General features: G+C 30.7%; 1 protein-coding gene across 1 annotated transcript; it reads right to left on the bottom strand.

Moving 5' to 3' along the window:
- Nucleotides 1–9,562: 9,562 nt before the first annotated feature.
- On the bottom strand, nt 9,563–11,378 carry LOC129614965 (uncharacterized). The gene is made up of 3 exons (XM_055529956.1): nt 11,108–11,378; nt 10,007–11,014; nt 9,563–9,945 (listed from the first exon to the last, which is right to left on the bottom strand). Exons 1-3 carry the CDS (start codon nt 11,376–11,378, stop codon nt 9,563–9,565), a joined length of 1,662 nt encoding a protein of 553 aa, XP_055385931.1.
- Between the last annotated feature and the right edge of the window lie 10,701 nt (nt 11,379–22,079).

Below are 22,079 nucleotides of genomic sequence, written 5' to 3'. Positions count from 1 at the left end.
GTATCATCCCCATTACAATTAGTGCCGAAGAAGGACTCTGTAGATTGGCGTCCCTGCGGAGACTACCGCAGATTGAACGCGGTAACGGTGCCTGACAGGTATCCTATACCCCACATACAGGATTTCAGCGCAAGGCTACACGGATGCACAATATTTTCCAAAATCGATTTGTTCAGAGCATATCATCAAATACCCGTGGCTCCAGAAGATGTCCACAAAACCGCAATTATCACACCATTCGGATTGTTTGAATTTCCCCGCATGAGCTTCGGCTTAAGGAACGCGGCTCAAACTTTCCAACGTTTTATGAACCAGGTGTTATTTGGATTAGATTTCGCATTCGTTTACATAGATGATATTCTAGTTGCCAGTAGAGATTTTTCGGAACACCTAAATCATGTTAGGACTGTTTTCCAGAGACTAGCAAAGTTTGGTTTAACTATTAAACCAAATAAATGTGTTCTAGGCGTTAAGACTCTAGATTTTCTTGGTCATACTGTTACTAGTGAAGGCATTAGGCCATCCAGCGAGAGGTGTCGTGCCATTCGTGATTTCGCCCCACCTCAATCAATCAAACAGACTCAGCGTTTTGTGGGAATGGTAAATTACTACCACCGGTTTATCCCAAATCTCGCCGAATTACTGACACCTATCTATTCGCATCTAACAACCTTACAGAAACTAAAGAAATCTTCTAAAATCGAGTTCACGTGGCCTGAAGAGTGTAATGTTTCATTCGAAAAAATAAAGGAGGCCCTAGCGTCAGCATCACTTCTAGTGCACCCACGCGATGATGCGACGTTCAGCATTACCGCGGATGCATCAAATTTTGCGGTTGGCGCAGTGTTGCAACAATACAATTTGGGCTCCTGGCAACCAATCTCTTTCTTTTCAAAAAAATTGTCATCAGCTGAGACTCGTTACTCTGCATTCGACAGGGAATTGTTGGCTATTTATTTGGCCGTTAAACACTTTAGGTATTTTGTGGAAGGCAGAAATTTCACCATCTATACCGACCATAAACCGTTAACTCACGTAATGAAGTCGCGCGTTGAGCGAAGTCCGAGGCAAACTAGACATTTGGAGTATATTGCTCAATTTTGCACCGATATTAGACACATAAGCGGAAAAAGTAACGTAGTCGCTGATTATCTTTCACGTGATTTCGAAAACTCACCAATAAATTTGGATTTCAATCTTAGCGATTTTATCCTGAAACAAAAAGAAGATAATACTTTACGGAATTACGCTTCAGATGACTGCAAAACTAACACGTTGCAGTTCTCTTACATAGAGGTTCCGTTATCAACAGAGAAATTATTCTGTGAAACTTCAACTGGCAAAAATAGGCCCTGGGTACCAGAACCACTTAGACAACAAATTTTCGAGAAATTGCACAATTTGTCCCATCCTGGAGTCCGAGCAACGAGAAAATTGATCGCTGAGCGATATTTTTGGCCAAATATGAACAAGGACGTAGGTTTATGGTCCCGGAGTTGCATCAGTTGCCAGAAGTCAAAGATTACAAGGCATACTAAGTCAGCGACGGATAAAATACCGGTCCCTCCAGGAAGATTTGATCATATACATATGGATTTGGTTGGTCCACTTCCGCCATCAAACGGTTTCTCCTACATATTGACTATCGTAGATAGATTTTCACGTTGGCCTGAGGCGTATCCAATAGCGGATATGTCAGCTGAAACAGTGGCTTTAACTTTTCTTGCACAATACATTTCACGTTTTGGCGTACCTTCTACAATCACCACGGATCAGGGATCCCAGTTCGAGTCTAAACTTTTCTCAAATTTGAACAAAATGTTGGGAATTCATAGGACTCGTACGACAGGCTACCACCCCCAATCAAATGGAATGGTGGAGAGGTTCCATAGACAGCTGAAATCGTGTCTTTTTGCCAAGTGTGTTTCCGCACGTTGGAGTGACGAACTACCACTAATCATGCTAGGCATTAGAGTTACCGTTAAGGACGATCTGGGGTATTGTCCCGCGGAGATGCTGTATGGGCAAACTTTGAAACTTCCAGGTGAATTTTTCGGAGACACCACACACGATTTTGCAGATCAAAATACATTCGTCGAAAGAATTAGATCATATATGTCTAACATTCGAACCGTTTCGACTCGGACCCCTACACAATCAAAGGAATTCTTTCCAAGAGATTTGAATACGTGCACTCATGTCTTTGTCCGTGTAGACCGTGTTAAAACCGGTCTTACTCCGCCCTATGAAGGTCCTTTCGCGATCGTGAGAAGGTTTCGCAAACATTTCGTACTAGATATGAAAAACAAGAACATTTCGGTCTCAGTGGACAGATTGAAGCCAGCTTTTGGTGTTTTGAGCAACGAGACAAGCAGTCAAAGGCGGATTAAAAAAACTGTACAATTTAAAGCATAATATACAAGGTAAACATTCCTCTTATTCAAACCAGCAAATCTTACATTATTTTTTTTAGTTATTGTTTTCCCTACTTTCTTCTTAATTTTTAAATTTCAAATTTTTCGCACCCAACACTTGTATTAAAACGTTTACACTGCAGGGGGAGTAATGTAGCGACGCGAAAAAAATATTAGGCAAGTGAAACACCCTGTACTTAATTTTTAGTCTTTAAAGTAATGGTATTATAGTATGCATACATGTATGTACGTTCGTCGCTTTACAACCACATTTTAATTTAATATGAGATGCAGTTATTCGAGAATTGATTCTCAATAACTGTATTGTATAATACGAAATGCTTCTGGTATTTTCTAACAGAATTTGATCATTATTAACTTAGTCAGCAAGGTAGAAAGTAGTAATCAAATAAATAAATAATTTAAACCTAAAATTAATAATAAATAATAATTGTTAAAATAATAATAGAAAAATATAAAATAAAAAGAATCATTGAAATAAAAATAATTGAAATAAAAAGAATTAAACAAAGTGTTTTAATAAATAAAAATAATAGATGCCGACGACGACCACAGGCCATCTGGCTCAGGAAAAACAACATTTATTTGCAATTTAATCAATCAAATGAAGAGTTTAATTCAGCCTGAAATAGAACATATTATGTGGTGTAATCCAGAAAATAACGCATTGCCAAAAAACTTAAATTTCACGCAAATTGAGTATTTTAATGAAATTCCTGAAAATTTAAATAACGATAACAATATCCCAACATTACTTATTTTGGATGATTTAATGATTGATGCCTACACTATGAAAGTTTGTGAACTTTTTACTAAAGGATCTCATCATCGCAACTTATCAATTATGCTGGTATCGCAAAATGTTTTTCATCAGGGAAAATTCTGTAGAGATATATCGTTAAATGCAAAATACTTGGTGTTATTTAAAAATCCACGAGATAAATCGCAAATTTTACCTTTGGCACGGCAAATAGTACCAGAAAACATCAAAGAATTTCAAAAAGTATATAATGAGACAACATCAGAGCCACATAGCTATATTATCTTAGACCTGACGCAAGGTATAAATGATTTATTTCGATTCAGAACTGATATTTTTGATAATAAAACAAAAAGTTGTGTGTGTTTTTGCACACTAGATCAGTTAAAAAATAAAACGTTATGTGAGAAATATGAAACGTTTGATAGCAAACCAGCATATACTGCATACACTAAAAAAGTCTAAAACAAAACTTCGAAATATTTTAATAAGAAATTGTGACTCTGAGGTGATTAAAACTTTGTGTGAAATTTCATTGAACATTCTTAATGGAAATACTAAACTTTCCAAAAATAAATTATCACGAATAAGAAAATATAAAAATCAACTTCGATATTTAGCTTGCCCAAAAAAATCTATAAACGCTAAGCGTAAACTTATCATACAAAAAGGGGGTTTCTTACCAATGTTAATCGGTACAGTTTTGTCGGGCTTACTGGGAAAACTTGTTTCGAAATATACAAAATGAACAACACATTACAACGCATGATTGTTATTCAACCAGACTTATACAATAAGCTAAAAGAAAATATCATAAACGATAATGAGCTCTCGGATATTGATAGAAATACAAAAGCAATTTTATTTAACAAAAAATTAAATGATAATCAAAAATGGTATTTATATCGTCAAAACTTGATGAAATTTAGTATGAAAAAACGAAAAGGTATGCAAAGAAAACCTGCTGAATCGATTAACAAGCAATATAGTATGTTAGAATCTAAAAGTACACAAACACGTCCAAAGCCCGAGCGAAAAAGCACAAGTGTTCAAACAGATCTAGTTGAAAAGAAAAATGTTGATGTACAGGCTAATTTATCTCCTCAAGAGGAATTTTTCGAATATGATCCTATTGAATATTGGAGTATAGTACCTTCAGATGAGGAAAAAGATGATGTTTTTGACGATGATATAAAAGACGAATCGCTATTACGAGACAGAGCACTATCAGTAGCTTCAGAGGGAGCACGACTAAAACCAAGGAAATCTATAAATGTAGCAAACGTCCGAATGTTTGAAACAGATTCAGGCGACATTATAAGTGTTCCTATTGATAGTCCAAAAAAACCTTTAAAACGAGTACTTCAATCATCCACAAGAGAAGGTGATAAACAATTACAACTAAATTTTCCTGTTCGAAAAAGAACAAAAGCAAAGTCTGCCTCTAGTGTATCTACGCAACAATGGACACGCTTCAAATAGAACCTAATGGGGAAGATTTTTATATAACGTTGTTGAGTGACGCATCAATTAAATATTATCCCGAAAATACTTTATCAAAATTTACAAATAAATTACTAAAACATTTGAATTTAGAGAAAAATAAGTGGAAAGTAGGAATTTGTGCACTTTTTATGAACAATTTTATTCCAAACATATTTGGAGAAGTTTACGCAAAGGCTGCTGTGATATTTATTGGAACAACGGAAAAAAACTCCATCGGTATTGGAAAAACCTATATTTCTTATAATGAAAACGAATTGCGATGCGATTGGAAAACGCTTTTATTACCCACACTGTTTCAAAATATTTCACCAAATCCGGGATACACAAGAAAAGAAGTGGAACAACAATTAATATGGGAAATCTATAATTTCATTTCAAATGATGCTAATTATGTTTTGGATAACAAATTTAAGATAGATACTACACATACAGAATACATAAAATTATGCATTGAAAGGCCTTCGGCTGAAATACGAATACTTGTTGGCACTGGGTATACAGTAAAATTTTTATTGAAAACATGTCTTCAACAAGTACTTGCTGTACAAAAAGAACTTAAAAAATATAAATCAAAATTTATTTTATAACAAATATGTTAGTAAAATCTCCAGAAACTAAAACTGATATGGTGTTTGTTTATACGGATATAATAGAACCGCAATATATTGGTGATACAATGGCAAGATGTATGAGAACTATTAATACAACAAATCCATTTATAGATTTCGTAACACACTTTGACCAAGTTCAGTATTGTAATATTGAAAAAGACAGTTTTGAAAGCATTTCAATTTTGCTATGTGACAAATACGGATATAATTTAAATTTTTCTAGAAGCAACATGCCTACCAAAATTGTATTACACTTCAAAAGATATAAATAAGTCAACAAGCTCATGTTATTTATTCTTATATGATGAACCGTTCATATTACAAGTATTATTTAGTACAAAGTGGTAGGGGTACTGACGACATTGGACCTTTAGTTCACTCAAGTGTGCAATATCAAAGAGGACGAGGACTTGGAAGTTTCTTTGGAGGATTGTTTAAATATTTAAAACCAGTTATATCATCCGGTTTGAATTTAGTGAAAAAAGAATCTTTAGACACCGGCATTAATGCATTATCTAATATTATTTCCGGAGCAAATCCAAAAGAAGTATTGCAAGATAGAGGGAAAGAAGAATTAAAAATATAAGACGTCGAGCTGTAAACAAACTAAATGAAATGTATGGCAGCGGTATAAGAAGAAGAAGAGCTATAAAAAGAACTCACTCAACTACATTAACTCATTCAAATCAAAAGAAACGCAAAGCTAAGAGTAAACAAAGGAAAAAAATTCAAAAACGAGAAAAACGAGATATATTTAATTAAAATATAAAATGAACGAATGTATGAAATCAGAACTAGATTTATTTACAAGTCCACCAATACAAGCAAGCATTCTAAAATCTGAAGAGGTTTCATACAATCCTATTGCTTCTCTGGATAGTCCCTCAACAATAGAATTAGTTTCATTAGGTCATGGTGACACATACAGGGATTTGTCTTTAACATATCTAAAACTGAAAGTTCAAATTTTAAAAAAAGATGGAACACCGTGGCATGATGATAAGGGTGCAGATGGAAAAATCCTTCAACAACCCAGTGTAGTGAATAATTATTACATTCTATAATTAAGCAGTGCAATGTACAACTCAATGGTAAAAATATCACTCCGTCAGATGGAAATTACCATTATAGAGCTTATATTGAATCATTGTTAAATTATGGAACTGATGCTGCAACAACTCATTTGGAATGCGCTGGATGGATTTTAGATAAACCGAATATAGCTAGATCTGACAATAATGGTTCAAAGGAACGTCAAAAACTATATCATAACAGTAATATTGTAGAAAAACCAGATTTTTTCTTATTTGCGGACGACTCGGATGAATCGCAACTAAAAATTGTAGAAGCCAATTTATTTATGAGACATGTAACTATAAATCCTAGCGTATTACTAGCCCATAATGCAGTTTTGGAAAAAGCAAATGCTAAATATCATTATAAAAGAGTAGAAGTCAAAAATTTCACAATTCCAAGCAACAGCTCATCGATTTCACTAGACAATGTTTTCATTGGTCAATTACCAAACACAATTATCTTTTGCATGACCGAAAATTCGGGGTATTCCGGGAAACGATCAAAAAATCCATACAATTTTAAGCATTTTGATATTTCACAATTCATGCTTTATGTTAATGGTGTTCAAGTACCAAATGCAGCAATAGAAACAAGTTTTTCTGACGATAATAACTGCAGCACAAGAGCTTACCATACATTATTCTCTGGAACAGGAATTTATCATAACGACAGAGGTCATCAAATAACGAAATCTATGTTTACAAATGGTTTCTTTTTATTGGCTTTTGATTTAACCCCAGATGCATCAGGTAATGAAGTATGTCAAGGTTTACTTAATCAAGGAACTGTACGAATTGAGGCAAGATTATCGAAACCAACTTCATCAACACTTACAGCTCTAGTTTATGGGGAATTTGATGCGAACGTACAAATAGATAAAAATCGGAACGTGTATGCAAATCTATAAAAAGCTCAACATTTACTTATTATGAAACAATCAAGTATTATACTCTCCATAGCAAACATGTCTAAACAAGCTTATGCACTCATTGATTTAACATTTTGTTCCGATGATAAAGATTTTGTCTTTGTTAAAAATGTTACGCTAGTAGGAATAAAAGAAAATTGTAAAGTATTCGCTAAAGAAATACAATACAATTTTCCCACAAAAGCCCTTAAACCAAGTGCTACTGAAGGCTATAAATTTGGAAACATATATAATAACCAAGCAGATAAGGAACTTGCCGCATTAATGGAAAAATTTGACATTATTTTAACGAATGGCCGTATTAACAAGGATTTTCTACAACACTATTTAAAAGGAAACACAATAATTTATGATTTTACTTCTTTTGGAGAAGACAACTAAATAACTCTTATGGATTCTCTTCAAATTAAAAATGTATTGTCATGCAATCAGCAAACAAAAAAGTTTTTTAAAGGAGTTTTTCCTCTTGATAAGCTTCCTAAACATGTGCAAAAACCCGCAATTATAGTAGTAAATACAGATGTTCATACTAAGCCAGGTAAACGTTGGGTATGTATCTTTATACCCACAAATGGTTTTGTCGAGTATTTTGATTCGTATGGTCAAGCACCTTCCTATAAAGAACTACAACATTTTCTAAGAAGAATTTCAAAGAATTCATATACTGTCTGGAATTACAAAAGATTACAAGGCGACTTTTCAGAAGTTTGTGGACAATATTGCTGCGTATATTTGTGGTACAGATGTAAAGGTCATAGCATGTCAACGTTTTTAGATATATTCAATAGCAACAATCTCAACTTTAATGACAAAACGGTTGTGAAATTGTTTTCAAAAATTTTCGGACGTCAAAGGCAAACAAAGAACTATTTACAAATATGCCAGAAACCGATTTCACAACAGCACTAAAGTTTTACGTCAAGAGTATAAATACAAAGCTCTGTGCTTGGAAATAATTATTCAGTTTTAGCGCTTCTGATTCTACAATGCCGTTAAAAAGAAAAACATCTCCATCAAAAATGTCAACAAAAAAAGAAAAGAAAATATTACCGGAAAAAGAAAATTTGTTACTTTCTTACATATATTTTCTAAACACGAAACAAACATGTAAGATAGTTATTGGATTCGACTGCGACACTTTCCAGTCAAAAATAATATTTCATCGAAATGGCAAAAGATCTGTCCATGTCCTCTATGATGATTGGCACTCATTTTACAAAAAAGCCAAAATGTTGGAATCTGCTCGGATCACTAACGAAAATCAGCAACAAAGTGAACCTTTTTGCAACATTTTGGAATTCAATCAACAAGATAAAATTACTTTTGATACTCGACAAGAAGAGTATTGGAAATTGAACGAAATGTTGGATTTCATACAAGCTGTAATGTCATACAATAACAATGCTAGTGATACTATTGCAGAATACATTCATAAATACTTTACAAAATGTAAAGAAAAAGGAGTTATTAAACTATCACAGGAAGATTTTTACATACCAATGCAGTTTTCATCTTATCAATGTAATTATAGCAGACTATTCTATAAGGTGCCAATCTTTATGGCAGAACAAATATTTTGTTACTTATATAATTTGGATTTATGTAATGATTCCATAACATGTAATATTAATATAATACCAAAATAAAAAAACATTTTTTTTAAATCAAATTACATTTGTTTTTATTAAATACATTAAGATATTTATGCAATTTTTTACAGCACAACGTTTTTTATGAGTGTCAGATTTCAAATGAATTACACAGAATGATTCATAATTTTTTAATTTATCTAAAGGTGGTATTTCATCATCCAAATTAATAACCTGGGGTAGCAAATATTTTTCCAAAAACGTTTTCTTTTGAACTCCTTTTACATAAACTTTATCGTAAGACGAAAAACTTCCCATGATTGTAGAAATTTCACTGTAATTAATATTACCATCAATCCAATTCAAACCGTTGACATGTCTTAGGTTGTATGCGTTTTGCCCCCTTGCTGCTGAATCTAGTTTTTCCTGACGATACGGAGGTTTAAAGTGGTATAATTTTGAGATAATTGAGTTGGTATCAATCGTTGCCATTTCTTTTAGGTAAAGTTCATTATTACTTCCGACTATAAATTGTAGATCTGCTATTATTACATTTTGTGCCATGTTTCTTCGGTACATGTAAAAATAAAAGTGAAGTTTTATTATTTTAAACTCACGAATTTATATACAAAATTTTTATGTGTACCTACCTTTTTTTAACTGTTTAAGAAACCATAAGGAATTGTTTCAAAATTATCACGGCAAGCACGTTTCGTAAATGTAAAGCCAAATTTTTTCTTTTCATCTTCTGAAGTAACGTGAAAATGTTTCTTACGCTTAATTTTGTTTGGTGTTACGAAATACAAATTATTGCTTCCAAAAGGATCGGTAACTATTTGTTTCATGTGCTCAAAATTTAGTGATGTTCCATTTTTATTACTTGTTATTCCTTTACATTTAACAACTTCTCCGTATTTGTCAGTATCCGGGTTATAATAACGATATGAATAACTTTTGGGTCCTGTTGATACAAATTCTGTGCCGTAAACATTCTTTCCATATGATGTAAATTCATTAGTTAAATCTCCAATTAAAGTACCTGTAACAATAAAAAAATTGTTAGTAATCGCGCAAAAATGTATTTGTAGACATTTGACAACCTGTCTTTAAGTCATACTCATTATCAGTATGCTGAACAAAAATCATAGAATCCGTATCGCAATACAAAAGATTTTTTCCAATTTTGGTTATTTCATTATACAATAAGCATCGAGCATGCGCTGTCGTAAAAGCTCCAACTATTAAACATTGATTTTTGAGATTGGGATTCAATTCAGGATAATTGTATTTCCAGTTGATCCACACCTGGTGCTCGCTGGCAGTAAATATGTCCGATACTGATATACCGCTTGAATGTATTAAATTATGAAATTGTGTGATGGTTTGTACAACAGTTGTTGAATGACGGTCATTTCGTTGTATTAGTTTTCCCCAAAATGAATTTAATTTTAGTTTCGCCAGATTTCGTAGTGAAGGATTGAGAGCAATTTTTGATTTATCTAACATCACACCTTCATTTTCAAAAAAATCCTTTATGTATGCGTCTTGTTCAGATTTAGTTTGTATACCAGTTGGATAACCAGAACCCTCAGTCTTGTATTTTATAAAATAATTCATGTAGTCAGTAAAAAGTCCACCTGTTTTAGATATTGAATCATAAGTTTCGCAATCATAATGCCAAATTTCATGTATTTCTATTATTGTGTACCCGTATTTCACACTTAATTTTAATTCCATATCCGTCCATGTGCCAAAAAGCATTCTTTCTTTATCGTTGTGAGTACATTTATACAACACATTTTCCATTTCCGCGCAAGAGCGACATAAAACCATCAACATTTTGTTGTTAGCGCGGATTGGTAAGATTGGCAGCCATAAGTTTTGCGGTGGTAGAACCGCACATTTAATTAAACCGTCTATTTTACTGATATCATTTTCAAATTGTAAACATTCTTGAGAATTATAAATTTTAGGATGTCCTATTGGATATTTACAATTTTTGTTTACATATGGGTAGAGGGAAGTGAAGTCATAGTAGCAAATTTTTTCATTTGCTTGGATTTTATAGTATAATTTAAATACTTCGGTGCGACCTCCAAAAATAGCACCTCGAGCATCAATTGAGTTGAGTAAAATCAAAGAAGTATTTTTTAAATCAATTTTTATTTTTGGATTGATTTCTAAAAATTGTTTAAATTTACATTCCCATTCACAGCACACATTATATCCACTTTGTTTTAAAACTGCTATTTTGCACATAACATTTTCAAACCTAGCCTGCATTTTATACCCATGGACAACTAAATTTCTATCGAAGAAACAGTCTTCGCATCCATGGTAAAAACATCCTAAAAATTCATAAACCGTATTTGTGTTTGGATTAAAGCCGTCTACTGTAAAGTTGCAATCTGGTAAATCATATTCATATTTAATTTTACCACAGCTAGCTTGATTTTTGAATTCAAGCCACATTAGGCAAATTAAAGATTGATTTTTTTTTTACTATAATTGTTAATGGGAGTTACACCTAAGGTGTTTTCTTTTAGAAAATGTTTTTGGTATGCAGTCAAACAAGCTTATGCTAAAGTAAAGGTTTCAAAGAAAGGGTTAATATTCAATAATTGAAGGTAATCATTCATAAATTTTAAGCATCCCTGACGTAATACATTTACATCTTGGATGCAATATTTTATTAACTCTTCTCTGTTATTGTAAACATAATTTGATTTCTTCAAGTTGTTGTACCATAAATAAAATTTTTCTAGCTCATGTGAGTTAAAATTATTCAAAGCAAACATTTCAGTGCTTGGAATTTCTCCAACATAATTATAGTTTGCTTTCGTGTTAAATAAATAAGGATAATAACCTTTAACCTCATTTTTATCAAGACCAAAAGCTGAAGTAAATTTGGACAAAGGTATTGGTAAGAAATTAAGGGAATCTATAAAAATAATATTGTGATTAAAAGTTACTTTCAAAATTTTATTTCCTCCCATAATCGGTACCACTGGCTTATTTCTTTGTAAAAGTTCACTTACAATAAATTGCCCATCATAACTTTTGAAATTATGTGCTATACAACAAATTTTTCTTGATTGATCTGTAGTAATTTTTAAGAGAAAATTTACAAATTTTGTTATGCATGTTTCTTTAGCACAATTTTCAAAAATGTATATCCGTTTTTTACATTTCATGCATTCAAAATTACTTTCATTTTCCTTCCAACATAAATTGCAAACTAAGTGTGCAGCACATAAATTAGGTTCATGTAAAAATGCGGTCTTTTTTTTGTTTCTTGTGTACATTCTAAATCGAAAAAAACTATAAAGAAATGTTTAGGAGGATTTTTTTTATATTTTTGTATGTAACACAAGTGATCTTTTTCAACAAATTTTCCACATGTTGAACAATATTTTTCATCGCAGATATGTTTTCGTATTTGCAAATCAAAATATTTAAAACATTTCTGACAAATTTGTATTTGCGAACATACAGAAAAGTTTTTATAGGAATTTAATTTTTTGTGGTTTGCAAAACATATTTGACCTCTAAAACGACGGTTGCAATCCATACACTTTATAAAATTGTCATTTACAAAATCGCAAGGAGGATTTCTTAAGCAATATTTACATTCTAGTGGACAAATGTGGCTGTTGTCATACAATGTGAAACAAAATTTACATTCGTATTGTTTGCTAAAAAATTTACAAACATTTTTTATAGTTATAAAATGCTTCATATTTTCTAAATAAAACAAATTTATTCTTTTGAGGTTAGTATTGCGAAAAATAATTTTTTCGTTGAAATCTTTTTTATTTTTGTATAAAAATATATTATAATTTTTTAAATATTTCTGAAATTTAAAAATATCCCCAATGTCGCACTCATTTTTTTCATTAATATCTACTTTGGCTTTATTACATAACATTTTTACTTTACAGTTTAGTATTTTCGAATTTTTTCTTAAATATTTTTTTTTGATTGTATCACTAACTTGATCAGCTAGAATCTTACCAACCCATATAGATCGCGGTAAACATGTATTATCATTAGTTTTCCCTTTATCAACAACACTTCTTCCTTTTTTTTCTAAAATTTCAGTATCTGATAAAAATGATATTTTAACACGCCCCTTTCCTGATGGTACTTGCACAATTGTAGCGGATATTTCTAATAAATCAGTAATCATGTAATTGGTATTTGATTGGGAAACCGATGAAAACAAATCTAAAATGGAATTGGAATCTAAAGTTTCAATTTTTTTAAAACTCAAACCGATGGGTTTTGTATTTTCCATGCTTGGAATAGCTATTTTGAGTCCAATTAAATCCTGTTTGTCACGACCTTGTGTTACAATCATAATTAATTTTTTGAAACACTTATTCAAGTGGTCAAACAAAGATTCCATTTCATCGTCAAAGTCCTTAAATTTAAAAGTTATTTCCTTAGTTATTACACCAAATTTTTTATTGAACTTTTCTATTTGGTGTATAACGTTTACCAAATTTGAACCTTCTCCTTTTTGTATAATTTCGTTTTCCAAATTATTTTGAGGAATGTTTTCTGCTTCCGAAATTGAATCAATGTTTTCCCCGACCTCTTCTTCCAAATGGTTGGACGCAGGCTGCTCAGCATTTCTGTTCCTTAGAATAAAATTGTTTGTGAAATCGGTCACAAACTCGGAAAATTTAATAAAAAATGTTTCTATTAAATTTATCTAAAATAAAAAAATTTAATTAATACAGAAAATGTAAGTTTTTTAAAATTAATTTATTTACCGGATCCATTTTTTTAATTTGTCTGTTTTGTAATTTATTTTTTTCTAAAAAAAAGTAAAATTTTAAACTAAGATATTTCAAAATTTGGTTTTTACTTTTATATTTAAGAATTTGGTAATTTCAGGGAAAAGTGGAAAAAAAAAATTTCACATCAATCTTATGTGCACTAAACATTATTTTATTTTTTGAAGTACTAGGTATATTGTAACAAAATACTATTATACTTTATTTTTAATAAAGATTTTTAATATTAATAAACAATTCAATATATTTTTACAAAAATCACCTTTTGTGTACTGGAAATCCTTTTTTTCTGCGTGAAAATTAAATATAAATTTTTATTTTTATTTTCTTTTTTTATTCCTTCTTTTTTTAACTTTATTTTTTTTATTTTTCTTATTTTTTTCTGTTTTTGTACTTTTTTTATATTTTGTTTTCTTTTTTTACTTCGGTTTATTCATTTTTATCACTTATTTTTAGTTCGGAAAAAGCTTTCCATTCTTCTTCCGTAAAATCTTTAAAGTAATTTTTTCTTTCCTCATCCGTGTGAGGAAGCTGTTTTATATCATGATTGTTTCTTTTAAAACATTCATCTAACTCTTTCCAGGCTTGCAAAAGTATTTTTTTTTGCTCTGGAGTTAGTTCATCAAACATTTTTTTTTAAAAAAAAGCACAAATAATTTGTCTCACAAATTTTATTTCTTTAAAACTTCAGTAATAATTTGAAATAAAATAATAATTTAAAAATTACTGAACACTTTTTTAACAAGACCGTTCAAGCAACTTTTTTAATAAGAAAAAGTAACGTTTAATCAACTTTTTTAATTAGAATACCGTTCAGCCAGACTCAGCTGAACTTTAAACTTAGGTTGTCTTTTGTAGTATTCTACCAAAATTAGTTGACTTCGTAAAATCAAAATAATACTGATATTTAAAAGACAAAAATCCTACTGCTTTTATACCAAACATTTTTCTTAACTTAATTGGGGTATATTAATTCCATTTAAGAAAAAATTATTTTTTTAAGGAGGGAAATCACAAATGTAAATTAAACAAATCGATTAGAATACACATAATTTATAACATTTAAAATTTTTTATTCGTATTACAAAAACACACCATAAATTTTAATGTTGCATAAAATAATTAACCATTTCCAGTTTTTTTGCATCTTGAAGCACCTTTGTAGTATAAAAAGACATCTGTTCTAAGGAATAAGCATAAAACACTTTTAACACTTAAGAGCGTTCGATAAAAAAAAAATTAATTCCGATTTTTCTGAAATGGTAAGTTATTCTAATCCAAAAAATTTTATTTGTATTTTTAATACATTATAGAAAAATCTAACTTTTATTTTCTTTTCAAAACTAGAATTTCAACGAATTGTTAAAAGAAGCGTCAAATGTGTCATCATACAAGCTTTGATGAAAAGCGAGGACTTGGAACTTCACAAGGTTAACAGTATAACAAAAGCCGTTGTTATTAAAACTAAATATGGGAAGAAAGTTCTACTCGAAACAGACACCCACCAATATTTTTTACCGAGCAGATACTCTGCATTTATTACTGTCAAGAAAATAACGGATTACACCATATCTCCTAAGTTAAAAATGGTCATGACGGGGCGAGACGATACGGAATTTCAAACACCAATTTTGAAATTCTTTGAAGAGGAATAGAAAGCTGATTTTAATTTTGTAATATTTTAAGGTAAAATCTAAAAAAGAATAAAATACATTTTTTTTAACCTTAAAATTAAATAATAATCACTAATTCATATTTTAATGCAATAAAAAACTTAAAAAATGAAAAATTTGTCTTTTTTTTATAAAATTTACAGCAATATTTTCAGGTTCATTATTTTTGTATTAAAAAAAACAAACATAATGCATGCAGATATTATCATCTTTTTTTTATAAATGTTAAAGGCTAACGTTATCGACTACCTCTTACCGCCTGCAAAATAAAAAAAAAAATATCTCTTATATCTTAATGCAAGAATTACATTGAAAAGAAGTTTTTGCTTTAAATATTTTCATAATTTACGTTTTCTTAATATAGGTACACTTTCAGTTTAATTTAAAAAAATCATAACTAATCTAACTTACTTTTAAATACTACATTTTTTATTCAGGTTTTTTTTCTGTTCATTTTGTGATTCTTTTTTTACAATTTGATTTTTGTTACAAAAGCTTTCTTGTTTCAGCTTGTTCATCAACAACAACGTGGTTTTGTGCATATTACATTGCGATGCATATGTTTGTTTTTTTAAAAATTATACATTATCAGCATCGAAACTTTGCTGACATTCCATTGCTATTCATATTGCTATTTTATTTGAATTTGTATTGATGTTTTTAGCACTTTTCCAAAAAATTTTTTGAAAAAAGTGCTTATTAGTTTCACTCTGTCCGTCCGTCCGTCCGTCCGTCCGTCCGTGGACACTTTTTTTGTTTACAAAACTTCTACACCCTTTAAGATAGAAAGCTGAAATTTCATACGTACATAGATCTTTACTAGAAACTTATTTCCGTAGAACAAAATTTTTACCTATCTCCCCCCCCTCTAGAAGTTATACCCCCCCAAAACCCTAAAAATGGCCTTTTTTAAATATTTGTTGCAATGAAACCATAAGCATTTTTGAAATTTTGCAAACGCAGAAAGGCAGTGGCTTGCTTCCCCTAGCGCGATATACTATAGTTAAACTTTAGAAAAACAAAATGGCCGTACAAATTTACCGTTATCTAAAGTCCTTTTTTTCCAAATTTTTGATGTAATTTTTCTTCTAGACCCCAGCTTGTAGAAGTTTGAAATTTTAGGAGCTCTTAGACATTAACAAATAGTTCATTTCGTTAGAAGAAAATTTTTTTCCATCTCCACCCCCTCTCAAGTTATCACCTCTTGAAATTTGTAAAATTTGAATTTTTGACACCTTATATTTCCGAAACCGCAAGCTTTTCCAAATTTTTATAATAGCAAAAAGCTAACGGTAAATTCCATGAAATTAAAAAATATAATTATTTCTCTTAACTCACACAATTAACCCTTAAAATCGAGCATTATGTTAACACCTTTTTATATTAATTTTTGCTTTATTTCAAACACTGCATATATGCGTCATCCTAAATATATGCAATTCTAGAAATAGTTTTGTATATGAATGAAAATAATTTTAATAGTTTGATAGGTATACATAGACTGTATTTAAAAGCAGAATTTTCACTTGTTGAAGGGAAAAGTGCTACAATACAAACCATTGGTTTGACCCAACTTTATTATTTTCGCGATATCTCTCTTATTATGCTTTCTGATCGACATTTCAATGCATGCAAACTTGCATTGTAATTTATTTTGTTGTTTTTTTCGCAGTTTCTCTCTTTTTTTTAATTCTCACTAAATGCATTGCTGTTAATTTTTATTTTTTATTTTATCGTTTTTGTTTTTAATAGCTCGAGCTTTTTTTTTTGTATATTGGATTGTTCGTAGAAGTGCTACCGGGAAATAGCCTTTCATTCACTCACGTTATTTTTATATATGAAATCAATAGGAGAAGTACTATTATACTACTCACGTGATGTTTACGTTGGGTCTCAGTCATGTTCGCACGACACGATGCTGTCGTCCTGACTGGGTCGTGGCTAAGTGACGGATTCTTTAGTAGTGAACTTCACTCACTTGATTTTGATGGTGCATTCTTATCGGTGTTAGGTCTTCCCCGATGTCTGAAGATGTCCCGGTTGTACCCCTTGGTGTCTTCGAGACCTTGTGGGTTGTGATTGCTCTAGGACGCTCCAACATGTGTATTTTAAATTGTCTGTGCGCAAAGAGGTTAGGCTTTGGGTCATTGTCGAATCAGATTTGTTCAATTTTTTATAGTATAGGACCATTGGATAGTTTTCTTGTTTCGGACAATTCTAATTTTCCTACTGCCGTTTGGTCACTTCCGGATTCTTAGAAATTTTTTTGTGGTCTCAGGCTGTGCTCATGACTATGAGACTCTTTTCCTTGATGGCGTTCACTCTTCAAATTTTATCTTTCATCTTTCCAGTTTCTTGGTTCGACCTCAGCTGAGCCTGATATAATATCAAACTTTTTTGCTTCACATTTTTCTGGCCTTTTTGTGGTTAGTGGGAACTTTTCAGTTGATGAATTTTATTTCGAGTCGATATAGGAAATTTTCGGGCTCTAATAGTTTTAATAAAAGTGGAACAGTTATTATGAGGCTGTCGTCTCACAACATTTGTTATCTTTTAGTTATGATTGCTCTTCAGGTCCTGATGGGGTTCCTGCTATTTTTTTGCAGAAGTGTGCTTCGACTCTTGCTGGTACACCCAGTTTCCTTTACAATTTGTCGCCTCGTAGTAGATATTTAAAGACGATTGAAAGAATTATTTGTAATTCCAGTCCATAAGGGGGTTCGCGTAATTTAATTAGTAATCATAGGCCCATTCCTCTGCTTTTCCTAAGGTCTTCGAGAAAATACTGTATGAATATTTGTATTCTTATTATGGGCCATATCAGCACGGTTGTCAGAGAGAGGTCTGTCGTAATTAACTTGGTGGAATTTGTTTCTGAAACTATGACTTCTTAAGTTGGATGGTCAGGACTATATAAAATTTACTGATATAAGTGAGGCACTTGAAAATTTTCTATTCTATTCTAACTTTTCTAGCTATCCTTTTGAAACTGAGGGGCATGAGCTTTTCTTCTCGTAGTTTGTCCTGGGTTTCCAATCAATTGTCTGGTAAAAGTTGTTCGATACAGTTTCGTTCCTGTCTCTCGGATGAGTAAATGGTTAATGAGCAAATTCTGGAGAGGGTTGCTCAAATTCGTGATCTAGGTGTTACGTTGGATTGCAGGCTCGATTTTAAAACTAATTTCAATTTGATGGTTAATAATATTTGATGGTTAATTTTACTCTTGGTAGAATTCGCCTTATTAACCAATATCCAATATTATCATGAAATGGTGCGGGGAATTTAATGATCCTTTTGGGTCAAAACATCTTTATATTGCTTTCGAGAAGCCAGTTTTAGAGTTCGTATGTCAGGTTTGGTCTCCCCTTCGTAATATTAATATAGATCGTATAAAGACTGTGCAGTGACGTTTCTTTCATTTGCTCTTCGTGGTATGGATTGGTCAGATCCGATATAGTTTTCATTGGTTCTGATATCTTCCGCTTTTATTAGGTCGAATATCTTTCAAAGAGAATTCCAGTAACTTGAGGTCGGTCAAGCTCTTCAATGTGCCGCTTCATAGAAATGCATAAACAGGTGATGTGTATATTACGAGAAGTTAACTTGCTTTCGTTTGTTTTTTGTACGAACGTAAATAAGAAGTTGCTTAAAGCCAGACTTTACAGTAACATTGACTTTATTTAATTTATTCTCAATTTGTGTGACGTTTTCTATTGTGCTGTTTATTTTTTAATTTACCTATTAATCTTAAATTTTTACTACTAATATTATGTTTTTCTCCACTTTTCCGTTTCCCCTCCCTTTCCAGCTGTAAATTATGACAATTTTAGTTATGGTTACTGATAGCCACGTTTGTTGGCTAAGTGACGTTTATTTCGCTATACTAGATGCTTGTAATAAGAGGTCGTCTGATATAAAAAAAAATATGTCCAGTGCATCTGGCATTCTATTTGCGTCAGTGGGCCAGTATGTTAGTTTACTAGTTGAGCGGATATGACAACTTTGACAATTTACTACTGCTTTCAATTCTTTTCCTTCTGATATAATCAATATTCGTGTGATATGTTTGACATTCGCGCGAATGTTACATCCTAATACGAATGTTTGTCCCAGTTTCTGCGGTATTTTAATATAATCAGTCTTTTTCAGGTTGAATTTGTTAGGTAAGAATATTGAACCACTCATGAGTTTCCGTTTTTCGGTTTTTATTTCAATTGCCGTTAGTTAGCATCTATTATATGCTATTTCATCTTTTATATGCTATTAAAATATATGCTATAATATATAATATATCGTTCCTAACCTTTAATTGACTATTTAGATATCGACTCAAGTGAGTACAATATTTTTTTATTTTTAGGTACATTTGATCCGTCAGTTAAGTTTCCGAAAATAAACAAATATCTATGACATGCGTTATGAGAAATACTTCAATTTCTTTTAGTTTTTTATACAGTTCACGTTCCAGGTGGTGATTTATAATTGTTAATTAATCATTTTTATTTTGTAGTCATATTGTATTATGTAGGTAATTTTCGATGTTATCTAGTGTATGTGTTAAATTACTGATTACATTATAAATACTGTTTAGAGCTTCATTGAAATCATTTTCTTTTGTGTTTGGATTTTTTTACTGCCTGTGCATTATATTATCTCTTTTACGACTTCCTGACTTGCATCTTTTGAATTGTGATATTAGATTTATGCTCTTCAACGCTTCTATTTTCATCTTCATGTTGCTTATGTAGTTTATGATATACATTTTTTCTGTTTTCAGTGTTCTCAAATGTTAACATAAACAATGGTAATATATTAATATATTCTTTATAATTCATTTTTTTTACTATATGTGTGTAATCATAAGCTCGTGACCTATAATATACAAGGCATGTTAAAATTTTTTTATTTGTGTCTATAGAATAAGGGTTTACTGGTTTTACAAAAAATTAAACTATAGCACATCTTTAGTCCATATATAAATTTCGTACGGGAAGGCTGTGTCGCTCAGCGACAATATAATTTTTTTGTTGTTTAAAATTTAATTTTAATTTAAATTTAGTGAATAATTATATTAATTTTTATTTTAGTGAATAATTATAGCAATTTTTATTAATATAATTATTCACTAAATTTAATTCTTATTAAATACAAAGACGATTTATAATTTATAAATTTTTTCTTTTGTTCGTAATATTTATATGTTCGGTATGAAACAAAGGCGTATTTTGAAGAAGTAGTACAAAAGTTTATTTAAGAAGAAAAAATGACTCAATAAATTAGTTAAATTTGTCGTGTTTTTGAAGTTTTTATTATATTCATATTTAAATAAAATATAATAAACATTTGATTACCTATATGAAGGTAATCAAATGTTTTATTATATTTTATTTAATATAAATAGAAATGCTTCGAAACTGTTGCGTCAAAGAATGCAGAAGCAATAGAAAAAAGGAGAACGTAAATGCTATACCTACATTTGCTTTGCCAAAGAACAAGATCACTAGGGATAAATGGATACAAGCGTTACAAAAAAGGGATACAAGCGTTTTTTATGCAAATATGTTATGTAGTTAATAAAAAAGAGTAAATTCAAAATTACAACTGTTTTTTAAAACAATTGTTTTATGTATTTACTATTTTTGTTTTACCTAAAAAATGTTTTGTTACCTATAATTTATTATTCCAGTTTGTAAGAACAAGAAATTTAATTTTGTTATTATTTATATGAAATAAAATAAATTCTGTATATATTTTGTATTTAATCGTTTTTATTTTCGACACATCCCAAATCATCGTGGTGACATTTCCGATTTATTCGAAAATTCCTAATATAAAAAATATTTCTTAGAAAAAAAGGACGATGATCAATTTTCAATATACCTTATGTACGTATTAGTAAATTGTGTATTATGAAGTCTTATATAAAGAGGTCTGTGATTAAATGCACTCACTATTCTCTTTCCAGTAATTCCTTTTTGATTTCACCTGGATCACACGATAGGTGAAGGTGCCTGACCATTAGAGGTCTGGTCTGTTTATTTTCGCGTAATTTATAAGCTATATTTGTCCTGGCATTTAACGTTCTCCTTATTTTTGTAGTTGAAAACCGTGGTTATATTTTTGTTTTTTGAAATTAACAGTGACGGAATATTTGTATCCTTTTTCTTTATATTTTTTTATTTTTTGTTAACATCCAGTCTGTTTCTTTTTGTTTTGTGTCATTGATTATAATTGGTTCTATTGTTTTTGTGTGTTTTGTCCTTTAACTTATTTTCCAAAGATTTAATTATTGTGAGCCTAAATTGCCTGAATATTTTGCCTAGCACAAAGTATAGAAAATATAAATTTATATTCAATAATATAAGATATGCCTACTGTGAATACATTGTCATTTCTAATTTAAAGTTCACATAAAAATTAAATTTATTAGAGTAGATTTTTTAGAGAAATGGGTGAACGCACAAAACGACAGCATCTTTGGTAAGTGAAAACGCAAGGCAGCAATATTTTTAATATGTACATAAAATATTGTCAAAAAGGATGTGTCTTGTACTGTAAAATAACCTTAAATGCTTCGAATATAACATTTTATATACTGATATGTCGTACAAAAGCTTGTCAATAAAAATGAAGATTATATAATATGAAAAAAGCTCTGATGAAAATTTTTTATTTTGTTTTGTCATTTCAGCTTAAAC

The sequence above is a fragment of the Condylostylus longicornis genome, unplaced genomic scaffold (assembly GCF_029603195.1).
Source record: "Condylostylus longicornis isolate FDR11 unplaced genomic scaffold, ASM2960319v2 ptg000131l, whole genome shotgun sequence".
NCBI lineage: Eukaryota > Metazoa > Arthropoda > Insecta > Diptera > Dolichopodidae > Condylostylus > Condylostylus longicornis.
Note: the sequence above shows the minus strand (reverse complement) of the source record. Positions and strands in the feature narration are given on the sequence as shown.